This window comes from Rhamphochromis longiceps, linkage group LG23, assembly GCF_057381845.1.
Source record: "Rhamphochromis longiceps isolate RC_006_pf linkage group LG23, R_longiceps_female_GT1.1, whole genome shotgun sequence".
NCBI classification, from domain to species: domain Eukaryota; kingdom Metazoa; phylum Chordata; class Actinopteri; order Cichliformes; family Cichlidae; genus Rhamphochromis; species Rhamphochromis longiceps.
Genome location: NC_140578.1, coordinates 32,781,587 through 32,805,204, shown reverse-complemented (window position 1 = coordinate 32,805,204; position 23,618 = coordinate 32,781,587). Strand labels below are relative to the sequence as shown.

Here is a 23,618-nt window from a genome sequence, read left to right as displayed (position 1 = left end):
GGAACGCCATATCAAAGCAGCTTTTGTGGAGGCAGATGTTTATACCTTCATACTAGTAAATATAAAAGCATAACTCGTTGTACGTGTGATATGGAAGACTTGGGTTAATCTGGGTTTTCATGCGGAAATATCTTATTTTGATTATAACAATAATAGCTATATAATATCATCTTTAAAGGGAGAAAAATGATTTTTTGATCTCTGCTGAATGTGTAAGTCTGGAATGAACAGTCACTATTTTTATGGCCACTAGAATTCTGGCTCTTACAGGTTGCAATCTGTGTACCACAGCCAATGTCTCAGTTAACCAATCGCAGATACTCCTGATCTCAACGCACTGTTCCACAGAACCAGTTTCTTCCATTCCAACTGCTCCACCACCACGGATGAGACCAAAAAACAGGGACAAGATTGCAAACCTGCAAATGGCTGGAATTGGGACCATCAGCAAGAAGTTTGGTGACAAGGGGCGAGCTGTTGGAGTGATTATTTTTCAGAAATGGAAGACATATAAAATGACTACCAGTTACCCTTGATCTGGAGCTCCATGCAAAAATCTTGGCTCATGTGGTGATGATGATTATGAGAAAGGTGAAGGATCAGGCCAAAATAGGATGAGTTCATTAGTAATCTAAAGGTCTTCTTGGTTAGACCGCAGCCACCTAGGAGACCCTGTTTTTTCATGTCTCTTTTGTGCATCTAGTCTTGGTTAATAAAGTAGGTCTAAGGTAAAAGCTGTGCCATGTGCTGAACAGTTCTTATGCTACCAAGCTAACTGATAAACTGCCATCACAGGGTTTACAGCGCTGATATCAGAGGGCAGTGAGCCCATTTTCACATATGACTACATTACAGTCGTAGCAAAACCAGTTTTGGCCAGAGACATTAACAGTTCAACTATGTTTGCTAGTTGTTTACATTTCTGTAAATGTTTGCACTAGTGAAAAGATAGCTGTAGAGGGACCGGTGGCATATAAAGTAAATGGAAAGCTGGTGCAAATTCAGGCATCAGTTGAAAAGTCTGCAGAGAAATAAAAGGCAGACCTTTCCCTAAAACATCCACTCTTATTATATATTTCACATCTCTATCACTTTATCATGCTGTTAGAATGATAGCCAATTTAGACATTTGCTAAAGTTTTACAGAGATTTCTTCTTCTTTTTATTATTATTATTGTTGTTGTTTTATTAACTCATTCACTGCCAATGGCTGGCAGTGAATGAGTTAATTCCATAGAAGATCCTGCAGAAAGGAATCACGTTGATGTGATTCATTCAGTTCAGACTTAGCTGTGTTTAAAGCGTTAGGAAAATGCAGCAGGTCTGACCCAAAGGATAGTCTGCCATTGTTCCGCCAAAAAACCCCACTCTTATTCAGACATGTTCGATTACCATCACAATTAGGCACATATATCATATTTTGACCATGCAATCACTATTATGCTTCTTATATGGTGACATGAAACCAGTTTGCAAAGATTTGGAAGCATTTGAAAGGCTGGGAGAGAAAACGTATGAAAAGAGCACATTTCACATGCAAATGGTCCTGAGTGACTAATACCAAATTGAGTGCCTCATTGTATAACACAATAGTGTGGCATTTGCAGTTTTTATAACCAGTGAATGACAAACAGGAATCATCTCACAATCATCACATGGAAAATAATAAGTATGATCTGGTTATAAACCATCAATACACTTTGAGACAGAGGCAAAAAAAACAACAACAACTGTCTCTGACTACAAGGTAAACTATTTAAGCAAAGCAGGTCCCAGTCTTCACTGAGGCAGTCAAAAGTGGCACTGAAGTCAGTGACATTCCTTCAGCTGATTCACTGGGACACAAAAGTAGCCAGCAGCAACAGAGGTGGTCAGCAAAAGGAACAAAAAAAAAAAAGGAAAAAAAGAGTGTCACTGAAGAGAATATTGGTCTACTTTTTTTAATGCTGCATTCTGCCATGTGGAGAAAGCAGCATCTGCAGAATGAGAGGAGCCACTGTCCTTTTACTGCTAATTAATTGGCGGACAGCCTCACATTAGAAAAAAAAAAGCCTGTTTTTCCAGTGACTTTCAGCAGAAACAAATGAAGCAGGCATTAATTACAGGCTTTTTATTACTTCCTCCCTCAATCAGCCACACTACCCGATTCCTCCTGCCAACCATCTACTGTACCACCCTTCACACCCAGAGGCCCACCCTGTTCCCACAGGATGGAAGGGAAGAAACACAAACAAGATTTTCTCCCCTGCCAAAAAAACTAAAAAAAACCTTGATGAGCCATTATTAGCTGGTTCACGGTGCCGCCCAGTCGCTGCAGTCTCACAGGTGGGTCCTGTTCCCTGTGGGATCTTATACTGCCACAGAAAACAGGAACCTCCCCTCTGGCAACCTCAAAAGTGAGGTCTCCTTGAATCATCAGCTTTTCTTCCTTTTCGAAATGGAAATGGAGGACCTGAAACTGCCACACTTGGCTGCCATCTAATTTGCCTTCCTTTTTAAAAGGAGGTAAAAGTATAAAAATGTTTTTGTTTTTTTTTTATACTTAGATCTTAAAAACAGGGGAAAGTCTGGAATGCAGAGTCATCCACTAAGAGTACAGTGACTAAGCCAAAGATGTCGGCAAATATGAGTTTACCAGATTTAGACTTTATACTCATGCCTATCAAACCAGAGCTAACCTAAATCACAACCAATATGTAAATCCAAACTATTCCCGATAACAAACCAATACAGGGTTATTTGCTTTCTTTATTAGAGTTAGAAAGGTTAGATAGGAAGACTGACGCCACTGTGGTGTCTAAATCTGAAGCATTTGCTTTATTTATTTATTCTTCCCCCAAAGCTAAAGGAATTTATACTATATAACCGCTGTCAACTTTCATGCCATACTCAGATCTGGTACGAGCTGATTGTTCCCAATTTGAAAGCTACCTTCTATTACTATGGAATTTAAACCTTATTTTAAACCAGTGACAGCTTTAAATTACGATCACAAGCCTTTTCAACTAATCATATAGACATTATATTTTCTTATGGTAAGACATTAATAAAAATAAAAGAGACAGTGGTTCAAACTCCACAGTTTACTGGAAAGGAGAATTAGAGAACCCCAGAGAACACACACACTTCCCATAAAACACATCTGCTTGTGTCCCAAAAACTGCCTCGGGATCCAGTGTTGTGACATGTGGCCTGACAGCTTGTCTAGCATGAGATGCTGGGTGGTGGATTGTTAGCTGTTCTGCCTTACCAACCCCACAGCCAAAACATCCACACCCACTTTTGAACTCTGTTATCAGTGTGGTCATCCCTGGACTCACCGACAGAAACCGAAAACATATCATGTATACATTTCTGACAGTGATCTGATTCACATGCAGAAAACTCTCTTTTGTGCAGTATTACAGAGTCTCATCTAGGTGTGTCATGCAATTCAAAAAAAGAGCCTGTAAAGGAGATTTTTAAAGGGTTAGTATTGGACACTCATTGCTGTGGGCAAAAATGCTCTTTACATTTGAGGATTTAGTTCCTCCAGTATCAGCCAGAATGTCTATCAAAGCCTGAATGACATAGGTGTGCCAGCACTGCTTTAGGACAGCTTGGAAAAATGACTGAACCTGTCCTTTAAGGTGCCTTTCAATGGCTCCCCTGAATGCCCTTGAGCAAATATGTTAAGTCTCCCCCCATCAAGAGCAGACGGTTCACTGTCCATGGTGCTAAACGCTAGAGCAGCTGCCTTAGAAAACAAATAAGTGGAAACCTGCCTGAATGTATCAGATATTTTGAAAGCAGCATACAGCTTCTGTACAGACAAATAAACCCACCTGCACTACTCAAATAGAATGATTTTAGCTGATTTGGCGTCAAAAGGTCCTGTTGTCCATGGTGTTTAAAGAAGAAGAAAAAAAACGACTACACGAGAAAACACTGAGATTTTTTTTTTTACATGATAACTATATGAACACACAACGGCTCCCCTACTGCGTGTTTATCTGGACTTCATAGCCCTTTGAAAATGCTCTTAACCGTCTGTGATTGGCCAGATAGGTGAGATACGTGTATGCTATTTTGCGTATTCATTTTTAACCCACTAATGGCGACTGGTAGAGAGACTGGCATTGGTTGGAAGTGGCTTGCGAAGCTTATTAGAAACCAGAAAAAAAAAGAGACGGCGTGTGTCAGGCAGTACCTTAATTGTTTCAAAACGAGAAGAGGGGGCCGCGGCAGTCGTCGCCATATTGATGATAACCTCTAGCTCTCCGGAAAAAAACGACACTTTGAGTTTTATATTTCGAGTGAGCCGCGGCCATTATGTCCTCACTCCCTCCAGATACGCCACCAGCAGCACAATTCCCAGGAAAATAAATGAATAAATAAATAAATAAATAAATAAATAAATAAATAAATCTTAACACACACAGATACGGTAAGCGACCGACCGAGGTTGACGTGTATAATTGTTCCTGCCACCCGACCAACACCCCTACAGGTAAAGTCCGGGGCCCACCTGAGGGTCGAAGCCAAACAGGTATCACTTAAAGTCGTTAATCAGATATTTTTATCTCTTGCTCGCTCCTTTTCACATCCACAATTATCCACTGAATGAGTCTGGGCGTGTCCTTGGCAGATGTGTGTCTGCTCCTTGTAATCAATCCCTGACACTGACAGTTTCTGGTGTACCAAAAATAAATACGTCGGCGTTATTGTCGGTTGACACCTCAGTTGTTGGCTTACCTCAATGAAACCTCTTTAAATGCAGTCACCCCTTTGCGTCACTCCTGTCAGGAGTAAGCAACATTTTCACACTGAAGGGGCCTGTAAATAAGAGGGCTAGTCCCTCCCAGCACGTCGGTGAGGATGCTAATATTTGAAGCCCGTGTTTGTCACGACGTGAAGGTTATCTGTCATGTGTTATTCATTTTTCTTTCAACATTTGTTTGGAAATGGAAGTAAAATACACAACTTAAGCTCAAGACAAATATAAATAGTATATTTGGTGAAGACTGCATGTCTGCGTAATTAAAACAATCTTGAAGAAGGGGAATATATGTACACACACACACACACACATATATATATATATATATATATATATATATATATATATATATATATATATATATATATATATCAGCAACACGGGCTTTTAATATCTATCTATCACCCGGGCAATTAGTGGAGGAATATCAAAACTGGAATATAAAACATTAATGTTGATGCCACAGACTGCTCAACACAAGAGTTCAGAAAAGTCTTATTGCCTCGGACAAGAAACATCTAAAATGATGGGGGACCCTTCTCAAAAGATGTGAACACTCACCACCATTACGGTGCCCAGCAGGTAAGGACCCTGAAGGTAGATCCCATATTCCTCAGAATAATCCCTTCTTCCAGCGGAGAATCACTCAGTTTAAGATTTGAACGCTTTCCTCTTCCTATTGACAAATTCCGGTCGATGCTTAATAGCTTATTATTTAATAAGGACTCGTCTGATTTCTCCCTTTTTTCTATCCGCCCTTGTTGGCCATGGAGGAATCAATCCGCGCTTCCGGTTGGTTAGACATCACAGACTGGGAATGGATGTACTCAAAGCTGTGACTGCCGCAAGATGGCCTGAGCGTACACTTCTAGAAAATACAAGTGAAAGAGAGAGCCAGCAACCTGTTGTCATCCACAAACGTTAAGAATTTGAAATAGAGATTCAGAATGTAAAAGCAACGCTTTATATTTAAGTTCGTACTATTTTAATTTTCCCGTTTTTTTAAAGTATGGGTCTTTTGGATTGTTATTTTTCATAAAGCTATATCGACATATTACAGTTATTTGGCTGCAAAAAAAAATAAAACATAACAAATGCTCTGTGACTTTGTTTCTATCTTTTTCGGCAGTGGTTACACGTTTTTAATTTGGCTTCAATTCTATTATCCACATTAGTTAAAATGTGCTTTTACTGCTTGTAATGCGCAGGTTTTGCTCACGTTCAGGTTGTTGTTTCGCTATATAAAAGGTAAATATTTATAGATTGCTGATAATTTGGTGAAGACGGAGCGGAGATTAGGTTTTTCAGACATGTGCGTGCTCACGTGCAGACCTGTACACCCCTGTGTGTTTTTCTTGTAGATTTATGACACCTGGTGGACAGACTGTGTAATTACATTGAAGTTCGATTATGTAACGCCTATATTATGGAAAGTTTGCTCTCCTCTGTTGTTGGAATAAAATGGAGCCCTTGTGAAACGAGCGTAATCACAGTATGGAGTAAGCTGTCACCTTCACAACAGGAAATACAGCCACCATTATAATTAAGTTTTAGGTGGCATGAAAGTTGCATAATCATAGCTGAGTGAACAGACAGGTGGACTCCATTTGGGAAATGAAAAAGAGTCACTCCTCACAGTCACTATGAGCAGAAGTGGACACACCTTTGAGCTCAGTGTAGCATGCAGGGAGTTTCACTTCACAATGAGAACACAGTTAACGGCTGCTCTAAACACATTTTAACAATCAGGTTAAGTTGCTTTTTAGTATGTGGAAATTTATTGTATTTGTAATGTCACGTTTGTTTTCTGTTAATAAAATTAAGAGTAGACTATCCATCCATCCTCTTCCACTTATCCTTATCAGGGTCGCCGGGGCAGGGGCTGGAGCCTTAACCAGCTACCACAGGGAGAGGGGCAGGGTACACCCTGGACAGGTTGCCAATCTGATACAGAGATCGCAGATGTTGTTAAATCGGTTTGCACACTTGATGTAAATATTCTTCTCCCTATATTTTGTGCCTTGAGGAACAAACTCCCAGAAATTTTCAACAGAATCACAAAATTCTCTGAGTTGCGATCTCTTACGTGCAATCTTTCTGCTGTGCTCTATGTGTAAATACTGTCAGTACAATGGAGGAACACCTTAGTAAAGCTAGCCCCAAGTACAGTTAATAAATCATCTCAGAGCAAAGAAAACAGAACCAGCAGCAGCTTGCCTCACATGCTGGTATCCTGTCACTTTCCTTGTCAAAGACTGGAGGTTTATCCACAATGTGCAGGCGCAGACAACAAGGACACGTTGCTGGCCTCTCAGCTTGACAAGCTCCGGCCATTGTTAACGGAAAGGGACATAAATGTTGCTGTTATTGTAGCAAATCAATTACAGCAACAACAGTCAGTTGTGAGCATAAGACAGCAGCAACATTGGTGAAAACAGGCTTTATGTCACAATGCTGGTTGAGATAAAAGATAGATTTCTCTTTGGTAAGTTTTAATCAATATTAATTTTTAGATTTGACCAGGCAAGCACTGCTTGCCTTGCTTGTCCTGACAGAATGCTGCTGAGTCAAACCAGCACGACTTGAAATATTTATAGCTCAGCTGCAAAATAGCTAATATGCAATGTAAATGCAAATGTAAATAAACAAGCTCATAACATTTCATAACAGAACTAGAATAATGTTAGATTCAACAGAGTTTATGCATATTTATAAGTACAGACAAATAACAATTTGTGAAAAATGAGTACAAAGGGCAAAGGAGTACAAAGCACAGTATGGTTTCAGGGCAGGCTAGCCACTACCACATGAGCATACAGGCTACAGTCAGATCCAACCCTCACTGACGAGGTCAGGTTTTACACATCAAAATGAGAGCAGTCAAAAAAACATGTACCATTTTGAAGCCATTCCCATTCAGATGAAAATATATTTGCATGAGAAAACAGATCTGGGAAGTTGTGGTTTTTGATATTGCTGGCAAGCTAGTATATTTATAACTTAATGTCCTATTATAATTACATTTAATTGTGGCTAACTTAAAACTTAAAAGAAAAATTTCTTACCTAGAAAAAACTGATCAAATGGCTCTTTAAAGTGTAATTTAGACACAATGCCAAGGAGGAACACCACCAGCAATAATCTAAAAGACGCAACTGTTGCTGCCTATCGATTCTGGGAAGTGAAATGTATTTCAAAACAATTCGAATTCCATCGTTCTATGGTTAGAAACATTTTTCACAAGTGCAAGACATTCAAGATCAAACTGTGCAATGCTCAGACTCTACAGCCCACAGACTGCATAAATGTTGCAAGGAAAAGGCCTTGGAACATTGTAGCACAGCTTATGATTATAAAGTTGCAGCTGAACAAAGCACAAGACTTTGGGGGTAATGTCCTTTGAACAGATGAAACCAAAGTAGAGATGTGTGGTAACAATGCACAGCACCATGGTTGGTTAAAACTAAACAGAGAGCATAACATCATTAACACCTCACATCAGCTCTCAAACATGATGTTGGAGGGGTGACGGTTTGGGCTTCTTTTGCAGGCACAGGACCTCAGATCCTTGTTGCCATTGAATTCACCTTGAAATCCTGTGTATACCAAAGTACCAGAGTGATTGTAGGGTCATTGAATATTGCTGCTACATGGCACAAGCCTTTGAATAAAACTCCACTGACAGTCAGTGATGTAATCAAGACAAGTCATGCAAACAATCTTAACTGAGATAATGAGATTAGAGAAGATTGTTTTAAAAAGTTAAGCTTTCAAAGCATTGAATTGAATAAATAATCTAAAATACTGCAGGGACACATAAGAAGCGCCAAACAATGTTTCCAAAGTTGGGTTCAAATATGTCCTCCTTGGCAGCTCTCTGCGACTGTGCCGTGTTTCATTAGTGGCACAGTGAGGAATTTGGGAACCTTGTTCAGACTGTGGGTTGTCATAATTAGGTTGTAGCCTGTCACTTTGTTCAAAGGACAGGATCCCATTTGGCTTTGTCGCTTTGTGTAAAGCTCCAAATTAGCCCTCTCTCTTTGCTTGTCTTCCTGTTGGACATTTGGGAAAAGTCTAACAGGAAAACAAAAACACTTTTTTGTGTGCCCACACAGTGTGTTTTCAAGATGAATAGAGAATACAGACTGAATAGCACACATCATTTACACTGCTTGATTAAAGGCTTCCCAGGTTTACATAAATTTATGCAAGAATAGCATTTACATAAGCCTACCAACAAATAGAGGATAACATATTGTTGTCTGCATCATCACCTTTTTTCTTACACATAACTATACCAGGGTTAACAGATCTGCTGACATGAACATGAAGTGAAAGCATTTAGTGTAAGGCAACAAGATGGAAACAATGTGACACCTTCTACCTGTTTATCTCACAGTGGAGCTAAAGCTTTGAGGCAAAGTGCATATGTACACATGACATGGCCTTCTTCCATTTCACAACATGCTAAAAGATGAAACAGAGTGACGTGATTAAACATTCTTTCTATTCATCTGTTAGTCATTAACCTAGACAGTCACATGGTGATCTGTTTACTGCAGTCAGCTCCTGTAGCCCACTGAGTCTCCACTGACAGACTGGTGATGAGATTACAAGATTACAGTCGGTGTGGACATGTGTTCCCTGTTCTTAATTTGATTAAAACTCCCACTTAACAGCCTGTTCCTGCTCACCTACTGTATAAAGATGAATAAAGGGCTCTGTGGGATGATGCAGGAGCCTGGCTTGAGTTTCAGTTATTCATTATTGTCTTATAAACATCCTCTGTAAGGAAGGCTTGACTAATCAAATATTATTTAGAAAAAAGAAAATCCAAGAATCCTTCCGTAAGTTAAAGCGATGGTTTATAGCTAACCCTAACCCCATTTAAAAAGAAAAAAAAAATACAAAACTGTGACTGTAACAGAGATTTGATGGTAGGTATGCAAGCTTATTTTTGGTAGACTGAGACAACAACTATGTCCAAAAGTATTGCAATCATGCGTAGACCATAAACAGACAAAGACATAAGTACTTACTATATATTATAAAAACTTTCTAGGCAGACAGACTTGCTTGAAATAGTTTCCATCTCGGCTCAGTAATAACGTGCCAGCATTTTAACAGTTTTTACCTGATAAAAGTTTGACCATTTGCCTTTTAAATTCAGCTTCAGAATGCTAACACTTGCTTAAAAGCTCTACACACAGACTAAGTTTCCAGGGTCCAGTGTTCACAATCTCTAGGGTTAGGTTTAAGTGTTTATAAACCTTGTTTAGTTAACAAAAAAACTATACAATATTTTAATTGAATCTGAGCCAAATCCATTTGCAAGGTAAACAGCACAGGTGTTAAGAAATTATTGAACTGGCATAGGAGCACAAGAATGGGTCAATTTTAATTCTTGGGAGATCCTGCCCTGTCACCCACCAAAGGATGGTAACAACTGCTTAAAGTGTTCCTTGTGTTATTTTTTAGCTTACATTCCTTGTTCAACGCTCCTACAGCTACTCAACAAGAGATTTACTACATTACCCAGAAGACATTAGCCCTGAGGGTATTGACCCAGCTTGACTCAATTTATAGCACAGTTATATAATGTAGTGGACTAAGTACCAGCAAGAAAATGCAATTTTCTAATGGTGCAAAACACTGTGAAAGACCAGTACAACACTGATGATAGCTGAATCACCACTGTAGCTTAAGTTTGTTTCATGTATTCTGTGCAATGGGGTAAAAGTTTATTTGCATGTATACAGAACAGCACTGGTTCCTGCATGCTATACAATATGATGGGCTCTTGCTGAGATGTCATAATTTAGCCCGACTCAATAGAGAGGATCAGTAGCTTATATGGATTAGAGGGTTTTTATTTTACAAAATGAGTGGCAAAGTCTTTCAGCACTGATGGGGCAGAGTTTAAAGTTGCAGAATGGTTCACCAGGTTATCACACATGCAGATGCAGATATCAATCCTCCTTGTCCTCCTCAACACCAACACCCACAAAGCATACACACAGTAGCCATGCACATAAACAAACATGCAAAGTGCCATCACATGACTGGGCAGGGCCTGTGGGTGTGGCTGGCTTACAGAGTGAGAGAATTCCCCTGCCCCTCTCCTTCTCTCCTCCCATCACTTAACAATACAGAGGAGAAACCTGAAAGAGAATGGGACCAATGTCTGGACACAGGTGAGTGTAATAGTGTTATGAGTGCATATACAATGAATCATTCCTGTGTCTTTGAATGTGACTGCGGGTAGAGATGCAGCCTTTTAAAAGCACTAATCCTTCTTACTCAAGAAACAGAGTAGCCTAAGCTTATTTGGTGCTCAGCATTACTGCCTGAACGACATGGCTGAAGACAGACAGGCTGAGCGGATCATGTACTGTGTATTTATTCACACAAATTTGTTGTGCATGTAGGATAAGTTTCTACCGAGTTTTTAACTGTTGGTTATTCGGTGAAGGCTAATAGTGGAATAAATTGTTCCTTTAGATAGTTTAAATTTAACGAGATAACTAGGCTAACTGCTTAAAATGCAAATAAAAAATAGCGTTCTAATTGTTACTGATAATTCAGGTGTCCGGTGTGTATATCGGTATCCCTTTGTTCGGGTGTAGTAAAGGACTACAGGTTTAGTTTGGCTGTTCAGTGTACCAGCGTCTGTGCGCGCGCTTCAGCGGCCTGTGACACGCGCGTGTTGATGAGCGGAGACATGCAGCTGTTTTGTAGCACGCTCCGCTGAGCAGCTCTTTTTCAAACACACATCGGGGCGTTGGCTTTTAATCGAGCTATTTGAGAGACTGCGTCTAAGCAATGGCAGAGAACAACACAAGGTCAAAGGTGAGGACAGAGCGTAATGGAATCCCATGAAGGAGGTGAGGTGTCCTCACATGTACCCAGATAGGCAACCTTCAGTTCATGGCGGAGGTTGAGACGTGGGAAAACGGAATCACGGCAGTAATCGCAATTTAGATTTCAGGCTCTCTCCTTTTTATTTATTTTTCGTCATATTTCACTTAAGGGGTTCGTATGTGGGCCAATAGAGCGCTTTATCATTGCTTTCATGTTTCCTGTTTCTTTACCTTGTAATTCTAAGAATGGCGGGGGGGAACTCAAACACACAAACGTTTTTTTCAGTTCTTCACCTTTGAATGAGCAATTTCAGTCTTACAAGTTCATGTGACTGGATGTATAAATACTACAAAGTAAATGTGACAATAGAGTAATTCCATATGAGGTCAGTTGAATCTGAGAAAGTGTTCCACCTGACATCCTCAGAAACAGCTGGGGTTTCAACTTTAGTATACATAATGGAGCCATGTAAATGTGATACTATGGAAAAATGTCCAATCTACAGGCCCTTTAAGTCCATAGTAGTGGGTTACAGGAAATAACCACATGACAGTCTAAATACTATACAACCAGGAAATGAACACTGTCACAATAGAGACAGTGTTAATTTTTCATGGACTGACTCATAAACGTAGGTCACCATACAAGATAAACTTATTTCCCAGTATGTCGCTGGCAGTCAGTAAACTGAATAACAAACAGTAAAGACCCTTTATTGATAAGTCATAAATTCATAAAATGCAAGAATAATTTAAAGATGATAATTAGCTGTTGCCAAATAGTGAAGTATGGTGGCCATTTGGTTTCTGTTAGTTTGTGGGAGGTCATGTTTTAATCATATTTAGGAATGTAAATGGCTTACAGGTCATTTGTCTGACACTGGGAACAACTTCAGATCTTGTGCGTCCCCGTGACTTCCTCTGAGGTTCACAGAGATGAGCGAGGAGGTGGGTCCACTGCAAAGAGACCATTTGCTGTGCGTGGTTCTGCCAGGTGGGCTGGAGAAGAGTGTCACAGTGCATGGAAGGTGGGTAATATCACAGTTTAAAAAAATAAATAACTGCTGCAACAGCAATGATTTTCACAAAGTGCAAAACATGTTAAGATAATCCTTAAATTCTCATCTTCACAGTAAACCACTGATGGACTTTATAGTGACTTTCTGTGCAAGTAACCATCTGAATCCTTCAGACTATACTGTTGATATTCTATCTCCCAACAAGAGCAACATAAGTTTCAAACCAAACTCTACTATTGGCTCGGTAGAAGCTGAGAAGATTGTGCTGAAGCCCAAAGGGATGGAGGAAAAGCTCAAGGGGCCATACGTGCCTGAGGTAAAAAAGGAGGGGGAAAGTTGTAAAGTAAACCGTTGCTTCATCGCGCTTCATCACAATGAGTATATGTTAACGGTTGTTTCTCATTGCAGGCAACAATACGTCTGTTGATCAACTACAATAAATCCCATAAGACTGTGGTGCGAGTCGATCCCAAACTGCCGCTGCAGATGCTGCTGCCGTTGGTGTGTGACAAGTGTGAGTTTAAAGTAGAAACAACCATATTACTGAAAGACTCTCAGTCCAAAGAGCTGCTGGACCTGACTAAGAGCTTAAATGACCACGGACTCAGGGAAGTGTTTGCCAAAGACACAGGGGGTAAAGACCTCACTGACCATCATCAGCCCAAGACAGCAGAAACAGGTATGAAGGATGTGAAAGCTGCTAGTCAGCAGTCCTGTGATCTTATGTCCCTCTAAATATTTAAAAGACCTGTGATGTTTTTTACCACGATTTAATTCAGGTAATGTCACACTGGCTTGTGTATTTTATTTTGTTGGGAAAACCTCATTTCTATTGTCCCCCTGTTGGGTAATAATGTTAAAGCTGTACAGCATAAACACAGCAGGTACACATCAGAAACTTTTGTTTATGTTAACATAAATAGTTAAAGGCTTAAAGTTGGGGGAAATTAGATGTCAATTACTTTGAGTATGGTATCACTGTTTGTTCTGCCTTAAGTACACAGCAAAATCTCCAGTGTTAAATTAACACTAGAGAGTGTCTATATGGGTCCACTCCTCTGAGTGTTAAATTAACACCTTTGACAGTGTTATATGTTTAAAAGTAACCTAGTCAGTTTTGAAGATTAACAAAGACTAACACTGAGCAGTGCTGATTTTCTAACACTGGAATATTTCTAACATTTTGAGTTATTTTCCAGTGTTAGAAAATCAGCACTGCTCAGTGTTAGTCTTTGTTAATCTTCAAAACTGACTAGGTTACTTTTAAACATATAACACTGTCAAAGGTGTTAATTTAACACTCAACAGTGTTGTATTTAACACTCAGAGGTGTGGACCCATATAGACACTCTCTAGTGTTAATTTAACACTGGAGATTAACACTGCTGCTTTCTGTGGATTTTTTTCCCATGAGTGTATGGGAAATGCTTAGAAGCAAAAAACATGAAGCAGACGGAAACTGTTTGATGACAGAAGCCAGATTCAGCAAACAGTCTAAACAGGACGAGTCCATTCCAGGTTTCACTCCTGTGAAGCACAAACCTCTAAGTCTGCAGTAAACAAAGTCTAAACAAAATGGAACAATTAAAAACTGGAAAAACATGGCTTTGGCCTTTTCTGTTGAGGGCTGCAGATGGTGGCTCATAACTGGGTGTCAGCAGCACAAATCCCTGGAGCCAAGCCGCTTGTGTCAACAGTCCAAGGTTGCTGTTTGGGAAATGCAACATGGCACAAAGCAAGAGCCATCAAACTGGTTTTATGAACATGATCACTTGATATGAATTCAGTAGTTAAGCTTCATGACCACGTGCACCTGACTGTCTCAGAGATATGACGTGCAGTCATCAGCAACAAGCAAGTTTGTCTAACATCATGTGGCATCCATGATGGCAAGAGCTGAGCCTGTTTGGAACCAAAAGAGTTGGCCTGACCCTGCAGTAATGTGGTGTTCCTAATAAAGTATTTAGTGAGTAATTCAGTACCATCAATTTGCACTGTAACCTTTGGAAGAAGAAGCCAAATGCAACATGTTGTATATGTTATGGGATCCATAGATAAGTTGTTTATTTCTTAAAAAAACATCTTCCCATGATGCCATGTCTCACAAAACCTTGCTGTCTTAGTAGTCGTAGTCACATATCTTTTATTCCTGCAATACACCTGCTCCTGTGTAAATATTAACCTAATTCATCTGTTTTGGCAACTTTGTTTTCTGTCTGTAACAACTGTCACACCAGCAGAAGTCATCTCACTTCCACTGCAAGGTAACCAACCCAAACAATTTCATATAGTGGCTCGCCATTCAGGGTTTATACTGTATATCACTTACCAATCAGATCCTTTTCATTCCCTAGACCTGCCAAAAAAGGAGAAGAAATGGAAGGAAAAGAAAGGATTCTTCAGCTTATTTAGAAGAAGGAAGAAGAAACACGAAATGGTATATTGTCAGTCTGTGAGGACAACGATGTTTGCTTTATTCTTTATTGATCAACTTTTACTGATGACCAGCATTTACATTTCACGTGTAGCAGGGCGCAGTAAGTGCTCCTGCTTCTCCAGGACCCAGGAAACAAGCGGTACTCCGTATGAATTCGGAGAGCATTTCATCTTCCAACACCTTGCCTATAGAAAAGCCCAAGAAGAGGCAAGCCCCCCCGCCACCAGTTGCTGTTTCTCAGAGTGTCAGTAACTTCAGCACCTGCAATTTAGGAGGAGCACAGGTTAGTTGGTGGCAGGGATGAAAATGGAACACGACCAGAACATCCTGAAAAATCTTTTTGTAAAAATGAGAACACTGGTCAAACTGTGAAAGAATAAAGGAACCACTATATAAATGGAAATACTTGGGACATATGCCAATGATACCATTGTGTCTCTGTAGAGCTCTGAAGGATCTACCTTAAGAAGTACCAAGAGGAGGGCCCCACCACCTCCCTGTGCAAACACACTCCAGGAGCTGCTGACAGATACTAAAGGTAAAATCATGAATGCAAAATGGTGGCGCTGTGGAAAAAAAAAAGAAAAAAAAAAAAGATTCCAGGCATTAATTGAGATAATGGAGCCAGTCTTTCACTTTAAACTGACAAATTATTGTCAGTCTCATTGCTTCATCTCTTATAGGGCAAGCTGTTTATGTTGCTACCTAGTGGTGACTGTCTGCAAGTAAACAAGTAAACTATCCCTGTAAAATTGCCCTTTTGCAGTATTTCAGTAAAAGGTCATTTTTACTGAAATGCTGTCAAATTGGAAATCAAATGTGTTTAAACAGAGATGAATCCTCAAAACCTCAGAGGGGTTCAAGAAAGAAATGAAATTAAGATGAAAATTATCAAAGAAAATGCCTTCAAATGGGAGATTTGGCAGTTAAATCTGACAAAAAAAACATAGCATTTATCGGTCCATACAGTTGAACCCTGTGTGAAATGACCCAGGGCCTTGTTCATAAGACATATTGGCTCCAGTCTGTCCTCAGCTTCAAGCTTTCATTCCCCTGTATTACTGTCTGAAATGTGTCTCCTGCCTGGGTCCAGGTTCTCTGTGGACATGCTTTCTTTTTAATGATCTGCTACAGATTTGGCTCTTGATTTCATTTTTAGTTAAAAACTGCTAATAATAACTAAGTGAGAATAAGTAAATTGATCACTTTTTTAAAAAAGCTTTCTTTCGGTGATCTAAATAACAGTGTAATTGTGAACAGCAGCCTCATTGTCTTGGTTCACTCCTTCGTTTTCTTTAAACCACAACACATGCCACACTGCTGAGCTAGTGTCAATGTGATGCTGAAAAAACAACTCCCAGCCAAAGGTAGATGGACATTAAACACACTCCTGATCTCCTACGCTTGCGTAAACATGATCCCCTACAATCTGATCTTTAACATAACAGGATTTTTGCATCCGTGGCAGAACATTTAACGGAGTCTCTTCAGTATGAGGTGGTTCTAAACATCTTGGATGTTAGTTAGGAAGCTATTAGACTGAAGCTTTGTCTCCTCCCTGCTTACAGACTCTGTGCCATCCCAAGGAGGTAATTGAGGGCTGCTGCTGCTGCTGCTGCTGGTGCTGCTGCTGCCACCACCCCTGTCACTTTTTGCTCTCCTCCTTCCATCACCCTATTGCTCCCCTCCATCTTCTTCCTGCGTTGGCCTCTTCTTCCTCCTTCCCGTCTTAGTGGCTTTTATAGATCTTTTTGGTGGCTTATATGGACACACAGTGCCCTCTATAACATTTGAGACAAAGACACAAATGTTGGTTTTATAAAAAGAATTAGACATTTTCAGAGGTTAATGTTAGCTAATGGGAGAATCTAACATAAATTGAGATATAAAGACCTTCACTGCAGCCACCTTCAGTTGCTGCCGTATTGAGTTTGATATTTAATCATGGAAAGGAATGCTGTTTTGGGTTCAGATCAGGTGACTGACTTGGCCATTGAAAGATTTGCCTTTACTTTTAGGAACTCTTGGGTTGCTTTGGGTTATTGTTGTTGCGTACTTTAGTTTTCCTTTGAACTAGTCAGTGCATTTATTCTTTTTAACACCAGAATATTGATTTAGCCACTTGTAGAGTTTCTGCTTTTTCTCTGATAGGTTTATTTAGATTTTTTTTTTTATCCTAATGACAGTCTTCCTCACATCTCATATTTAAAATGAGATTAAAATTACAGTGAAAATCTATAAATTACACATTCAAAACTTAAGCTTCAGCTTCAGATGTTATGTTTACCTCATTTGTCATATCTACACCTTACAATCCACTGTGATGGTGCACAGCACAAAGGAAAAACAACAAGTTGTGTTTTTTGTCCCAAAGATTATGGCGGGCACTGTATTCACGCCTTCTACATTTATAAGCTGTCCATTTGTGCTGTTCAGCTGTCTGCTTATACTACTGATCCATATTTCTCTGATAATTCTGTACTTTGCTTTTTCTAATTTGTGTGTGATTTCCTATTAATGGGTTAGACTAGAGTTAGTTATTGTGCCTTTTAAATGATAAAGAAGCCACCAAAAAGAGCATTTGGTTAAAATGAATTATTAATTCTGTTGATTCCAAAGTGACTTTTTAAAATCTTGCATGTTTAGTTCTTTCTTTGCTAAATAATATAGTTATGTGTTTTAAAGTATAATGTTCGAGTCCTTGAAGTTTATTCTTCTGCTTACTCATTTAGACAATACATCTTAAGATAAATGTAACAGTTTTATGTGCACACTTTTCTAGATTATTTTATTATTAAAATGATTGATAATCATATCAATATTTTAATGTATATTTCTGTATACTATGTAAGCCTACATCTTAATGATATACCGTTGCCTCAGAAATAATTTAAATCCTCTTTACTTTTTGCACACAAATTAATAATGTAGCATTCTTTCCCCATCAATCTACATTGAAAAAGCCTAAATGCAAAACTGAAGAACTCAAGAATTGAAATCTTTACTCTATGAGATTATTTAGATCTTTAATTCGGTCTCCTCTTAGGTAAGTTTCTACAAGACTTTGACGAGGTTATTCAAATCAAGGATGGAAAGCATCCTTGAAGCTCCATCTTTAGGTTCTTCTAAGGATGTTCAGACAACGCTTGGAGTTTACCAAAGGCCTTCTTGTTTGGTTTGTTCAGTCCTTGCTTTATCTGCTTCCAGATAAAGACCATTATTCTCCTGAACTGATACCAACTGTTGAGTGCCACAATATTAACCATTTATAGTCAATTTCTTCATTTAAAGTTATTCCTATGTGTGTACAAAAAAGTAAGGGTTTTTAATCATTTAGAAGTATCTGCACACAGATTTTTGGGTCCAAGACCTTTTAAAAATGAATAATTAAGATGAAAACTGTTGCTAAGTCTTTCCTGTTTCTTTAGAAACTGTCAAGTCCCTGAACACTCCGGAGGAACTAAAAGAAAGTGATGAGTCAGAGTGTGTAAACAGATCACCATCTTCACTGGCACGCCCTTTACAGCCAAAGTCAGGATCATCCTCCTTACAGCAATCACTGGCTCATCTCCACGAAGTGGCTGATCCCTATCTGCCTATGTTACGAGGCAAAGACTTCTCCAGCGCCCGCTGCAACCTTGCCAAAGTCCTGATGTCTTCTGTTTCTAGAGAAACACTGGTCAGACGTTTGAAGAACTCTGCCACTTTCCCCAAATTTCAAAATGGCTCCTCCTTTACCCCCATGACCCCAAGGTGTCCAAATAGTGAAGTTTTCTGCACAGATGTTGAATCCGCTTTCAAATCTAACCTTCCAACTGAGAGTGAATGGGAGTATCCAGCTGAGAAGAGGGGGATGACCACATTTAAAGTTATCCCTCTGAAGAAAACACAAGATCTTACCGGAGATCTTCCAGACCAGTGCTGTATATCACCTAAAGATACCCCAGAGAGCAAAACGTCTCATGAGGTTGGGAATAATCAAGTAGATACTGATGAGAAACGATATTCACCAGACACATCGGGGAGTGAAGACCCTGCACCCAGTCCGGATACCTCCTCTCAGCAGATTCAGCTTCCTGACAACCTGGCTTCTCCTCCACTTTTGCATGATTTAACTGATCAGAACTTACCCAGTCCACCTCTGTCGGAGGCTAGGGACACCTCTGAAAAGGAGAGGGAAGAGGTGGGCTATGAGGTCTCATCAGAGGTGATTTCAGGGTGCAGTTATGGAGAGGTTCATACTGAAGATCACATCCACTCAGAACCTCAGAAGGAATTTGTCGATAATTCCAGCGCAGACACGTGCGCCGATGAGACGAAAGCTGAGGAGGAAGTGGTGCAAGAAGAAGAGGAGAAGGAGGAGGGCAGTTTCCCTCCACCTCCTCCACCTGTCTTTTTCAATGAAGACATAGCGATAATGGAGAATGAAAGAGAGGATACTACATCCCCCTCTTTGCTGTCCTCCCAAATATCAAGCCCTACAGTTGCCCTGAATGGGCAAATTAATGTATTCAGGGAGACCCTTCAAGACGAGCCTACTTCACCTAGGCCTGAACAGAACAGTCTGGAAAAGAAGAGTGCAGCCCCTTCCAGATTTGCTCAGGCAGTAGCAATAGCTGTCCAGAGATCTCAATGCAGTAAAGGTCCTCAACTTTCCAGTGGTGCACATGGTTTGCTTCCATCACCACCTCGGTCCACATATCAGTATGGTGAGTTCTGTACTCGACTGGTAGTTTAGTTAAGTCTCTTTACTGTGATGACTTACTTTAGAACTCACTAATAATTATATTCACATGTCTGACTGTCTTCCACTGCCTGTCTGCTTGCTAGAGGCCCTGTGACTTAGAAACATTTCTCTTATTCTTCTACAGGTGCCTGACCTGCTTCCTCTCAGATGTTTGAATGAAAGTCCTGGTTCACAGTTGGGCCTGACTGTGGACACCAGACTGAATAATTTCTAAGAACATCATCAGTTTTTATTCTTTTCTTTTTAAGGTTTGTGCTCACTGTCAAATGTCTGATTTTTGTTACAAAATGATTTATATACATGTTGAGCATAAACATTTTCTGTTATGAAGAAGGCCAAATTCATAGGACATGAGGGAAAATGTCCTGTGTGGGGTTTATTTTTTTATTTTTTATTTTTTAAACCATTTTCATTCAGCATGTGCCAACACAAACACAACTCTATGCGAGAGCTTCTTTTTTTGTGTCTTTAATTGCAATTATAGGCTTAATTTCTGCATGTTTGAAATTTATTTTCTCTTTCAGAATGCCTGTTTGTATGCTTCCAGATATCAATAATACTGTAAAAAAGAGCTGTCTCATATTCTGGTCTGGATTTTAGTCACCAGGTGGCAGAAGAGCTTAGCTTTTAAAATGCACGAGCCTGACACCATCTCTTTTTGAGATTTTTTTTTCTTTTTTTTTATAAAATCGCTGCTTACAAAGACAAAATAGACAAAAAGCATTTTATATATTTAACTGAAATTATATGGAACATTATTCTAATACTCAGTTGGGGTTTTTTTGTTTTGTTTTGTTTTTTTTAGTGTCAGAGTTATTTTCCCGTAGGCTATTGCTGTTCAAAAATCCATACCCATTCAGGGACATGCCGTGAGTAAGAAATACATGTAATATTTATTAGAGATGAGATAATTTCTTGCATTTCCAGAAAAAAGAAAAGGGAAAAAAAAAGAATATCTTTAGTGTAAGCCTGGGTTTTATGCCAAGCATTTCAGCACCTTCCTGAATAAACTCAGTCCACTTTGCTCACATGCACACACAGTTATGTCTTTAATGGACCCATACCTTGGGGCAATACTGCATAGCTATACTTGGGTGCCAAAAGAATCTGCACTACTATATGTATTGATCCAGCCCTGGCCTTAAAGGAACAGCAAGGAGCTATGCAAGACCTAGCCAGAACCGCCTGTGGCTAAAGCTTCTTGTTTGCCAGGCCTGGACTGAGTGGGCTCACTTGAAGACTTTCTTTCTCTTCGTCTCTCTCTCTCTCTGTGTCTCCCTCTCTTTATCTCTCTTTCTCTAACATTCCTTGCTCCACCTGAGAAGCGAGAGAGAGAGAGAGAGAGAGAGGAGCATGGGTTGCTGGTGGATGATGGGAGGTGACCATTGACCCTGTCGTGTTTCCGCGGCGCTCCTCCCAGAGGAGATGCCTGGCCCTCAAGGGCACAGCCATGTCACGCTGCCGTTGTCATGGAGAATGCCATTACCGCCCCTAAGGGAAAGAGCCATGTCTAACGTTTACCAAAAAAAAAGAAGTCTGCAGGAAAAGAAACACACATGCTGGAGAGAAGCTCTTTCTCCTGCCCAAAGCAATGATATCCAATGTAAGTGACAACTCTGGCATTATCCTTTTCCAAGCAGGGAAAGGTTGAATTTCAACCAGAGCACTAATATTCGTCATTATTCAGACACAACGAAGCTGGATTTATAACGTGGTATAACAAAAATACTACATGTCATTTCTGATCAAGCATACAACCGTGATGTTATTAGCACAGGTGAACGACAGAGAGGAAACAGACGCAAAGAGGTTTTACTGATTATTGTCTCTGGAGACGAGGTGAGTGAAATCCTGGAGGACACTTCAGTCACATGAGCACACACAGGTTCAAACACATTAATGAGGGGCCTTTGGGATGAATGCAAGATCACTCTGGATCGGTTTAGTTAAACACACCTGAACAAACAAGGAAAAGTGAGTGCATGTACAGAACACTGATGGACAACAAAGGAACCTACACGGCAAGACTCCACCGTACAACCTCAAAATCAAAGGAAAATCTCTCTCTTAATCACTCACACAACACACAAAATTCATAATTAAAAAATGAAAAAAGTCTTTGATGTTTGATTTCAGTGATCATGTTGATGTCAATATGAAAGCCACTAAACTGCTTACAGTTGTACTGCAGCTCTTTCCACCAAGATCTTCCTGAATTATAAAAAAAATATATATTTAAATTATAAAAAAAAGTTATAAAAAATACTGGAAAAATTATGCAACGACGAAAAATAAATGATTTTTTTTTTTAATAAAGAGAAAATGGGCAGTTAGAGTAGGTTCATAAAAATCCAAAATGTATCATGTATGATCAGGATTTTGAAAGCTATTCTGCACCAGCAGCATCACATCTAGTGGGGACTAAAACTAGTTTTAATAACAGAAGAGAATTTCAATTATCAGACAGAAATCTGTTAATTTTCCTGGCATTTCTCACCACTTTTTTTTTTTAAAGAAAAAATGCCTCTGATGCCAGAAAAAAAAGATCCAATAAACAAAACAGGTTTTAAAAACTAAGAAATAACACAAAAAGCTCCAGGATTCACAAAGACGGGCTCTGACATGGGTTTTAATTAGTGGCATGATGTCCTCTGGTCACCTGGACTGGCTTATGTGGCTGTCGTGTGATTGTTGGGGGTTCTTTTTCATGGTCTTTGCCTTACAATATAAAATGGCTTGAGGCAACTGATGAGGTGAATTGGTGCTTTATAAATCAAGTTGATTTCAGTTATTCAAAAAAAAAAAAGTGTTCAGTTTCGTAAAGCACGCATGTCCCCTGATTGGAGCATCTTTAAATACACTTACATTTGCATTAAATCCTGTAAGTTGATGAATTCTGCTTTAGTTGAAGATGTATTGTACGCCCTGAATGCATTTAGCACTCCACTGAGAAAAATTTAAATTCTGCCATTTTTATACAACACAAAATAAGTGTAAACATCTGACTTGGCCCACATACTGCGCTGTGAGTACAACTAAAAAACTCCAGCTGGAATCAATAACATAATAGCTGGCCCACACAAATCGAGGTAATGCTATTTATCATTTATTTATTCCTTCATCTCTTCATTCATCTCTATTTAGTTCTCCATCTGATGTATCTGCCTCGTGGTTTAAAGATGCCCACGAGCTGGTAAAAGTCGGAATCTGATTATAAAACAGTGAGCAGGCCCGAGGCTTGCTTTGCTGGATCCGCTGCGTCTGGATGTGTGTAAGGGGTGCACATGTGCATTGTAGACTACTAATATATGTGTGTTTACATGGCACCTCCATGCTTTGGTAGAAATAATCAATAGATGAATCACCCAAAGCAGTGGAGCTCTCCCCAGGCAGTGTGGTGCAGCTTAATGCTATTCTTTCCATTCACCTTGGGAACGGCATCCATCAGGCCTCCCCCCAAAGTGAGGTACACTTGCCTAAAACATCACCAGTGCTTGAGGGGCTGCTTGGAAAATGATGCAGGGAGAGCGCAGTTGACCTCTCACCTCCTCCATGTTTTCGCTCGCTTCCCTCCTCTTTGGCGGAGCGGCAAATCACAGAGTTCCTGCCTCATTGGCATTGTCAGGCGCTTACAGTAGTGTTTCTCTGTATTGTGCTGGTGGTTAACTGGTTCAAATGTTATGGAAATGATATTTACCTCTTCTTTGATCCTGTAAACTCCAAACAGGCAGGCTGTCCCCCCCCCCCCCCTCCCCCCCGTTTGAGGGAAGAAGGACTTACAGTAAAAGCAACGCTA

General features: G+C 39.8%; 2 protein-coding genes across 11 annotated transcripts in view; one reads left to right on the top strand and one right to left on the bottom strand.

Moving 5' to 3' along the window:
* Window positions 1-5,531, bottom strand: part of LOC146642396 (sodium channel protein type 2 subunit alpha-like) — a 40,852-nt gene extending 35,321 nt beyond the window's left edge. The window contains exon 1 of the mRNA XM_085399538.1: window positions 5,321-5,531. The gene's annotated coding sequence lies outside the window, so the exon portion shown is untranslated. The remainder of the gene's footprint in view (window positions 1-5,320) is intronic.
* Window positions 5,532-10,819: 5,288 nt separating this feature from the next.
* Window positions 10,820-20,201, top strand: LOC146642395 (uncharacterized). 10 transcript variants are annotated; one of them, XM_085399525.1, is made up of 12 exons: window positions 10,820-10,953; window positions 12,485-12,647; window positions 12,753-12,790; window positions 12,887-12,954; window positions 13,047-13,317; window positions 14,876-14,902; window positions 14,993-15,075; window positions 15,167-15,358; window positions 15,520-15,613; window positions 16,644-16,664; window positions 18,504-19,784; window positions 19,947-20,201. In XM_085399525.1, the coding sequence occupies exons 2-12, from the start codon at window positions 12,556-12,558 to the stop codon at window positions 19,952-19,954; spliced, it is 2,175 nt and encodes a 724-aa protein (XP_085255651.1). In that variant the 5' UTR covers window positions 10,820-10,953; window positions 12,485-12,555; the 3' UTR covers window positions 19,955-20,201. The 10 variants fall into 10 exon arrangements, with proteins under 10 accessions (XP_085255651.1, XP_085255649.1, XP_085255647.1 ...); XM_085399523.1 differs by having other exon boundaries at window positions 12,753-12,954; window positions 14,879-14,902; window positions 15,170-15,358; XM_085399521.1 differs by having other exon boundaries at window positions 12,753-12,954; window positions 14,879-14,902.
* The last annotated feature ends 3,417 nt before the right edge of the window (window positions 20,202-23,618 follow it).

Coding starts and splice junctions, on each gene's coding strand:
- LOC146642395 (XM_085399518.1), top strand. CDS start 12,556: ATGAGCGAGGAGGTGGGTCCACTGCAAAGAGACCATTTGCTGTGCGTG. Junction 15,359..15,519: donor GCAATTTAGGAGGAGCACAG/GTTAGTTGGTGG, acceptor GTGTCTCTGTAG/AGCTCTGAAGGATCTACCTT. Junction 15,614..16,643: donor GCTGCTGACAGATACTAAAG/GTAAAATCATGA, acceptor CCCTGCTTACAG/ACTCTGTGCCATCCCAAGGA.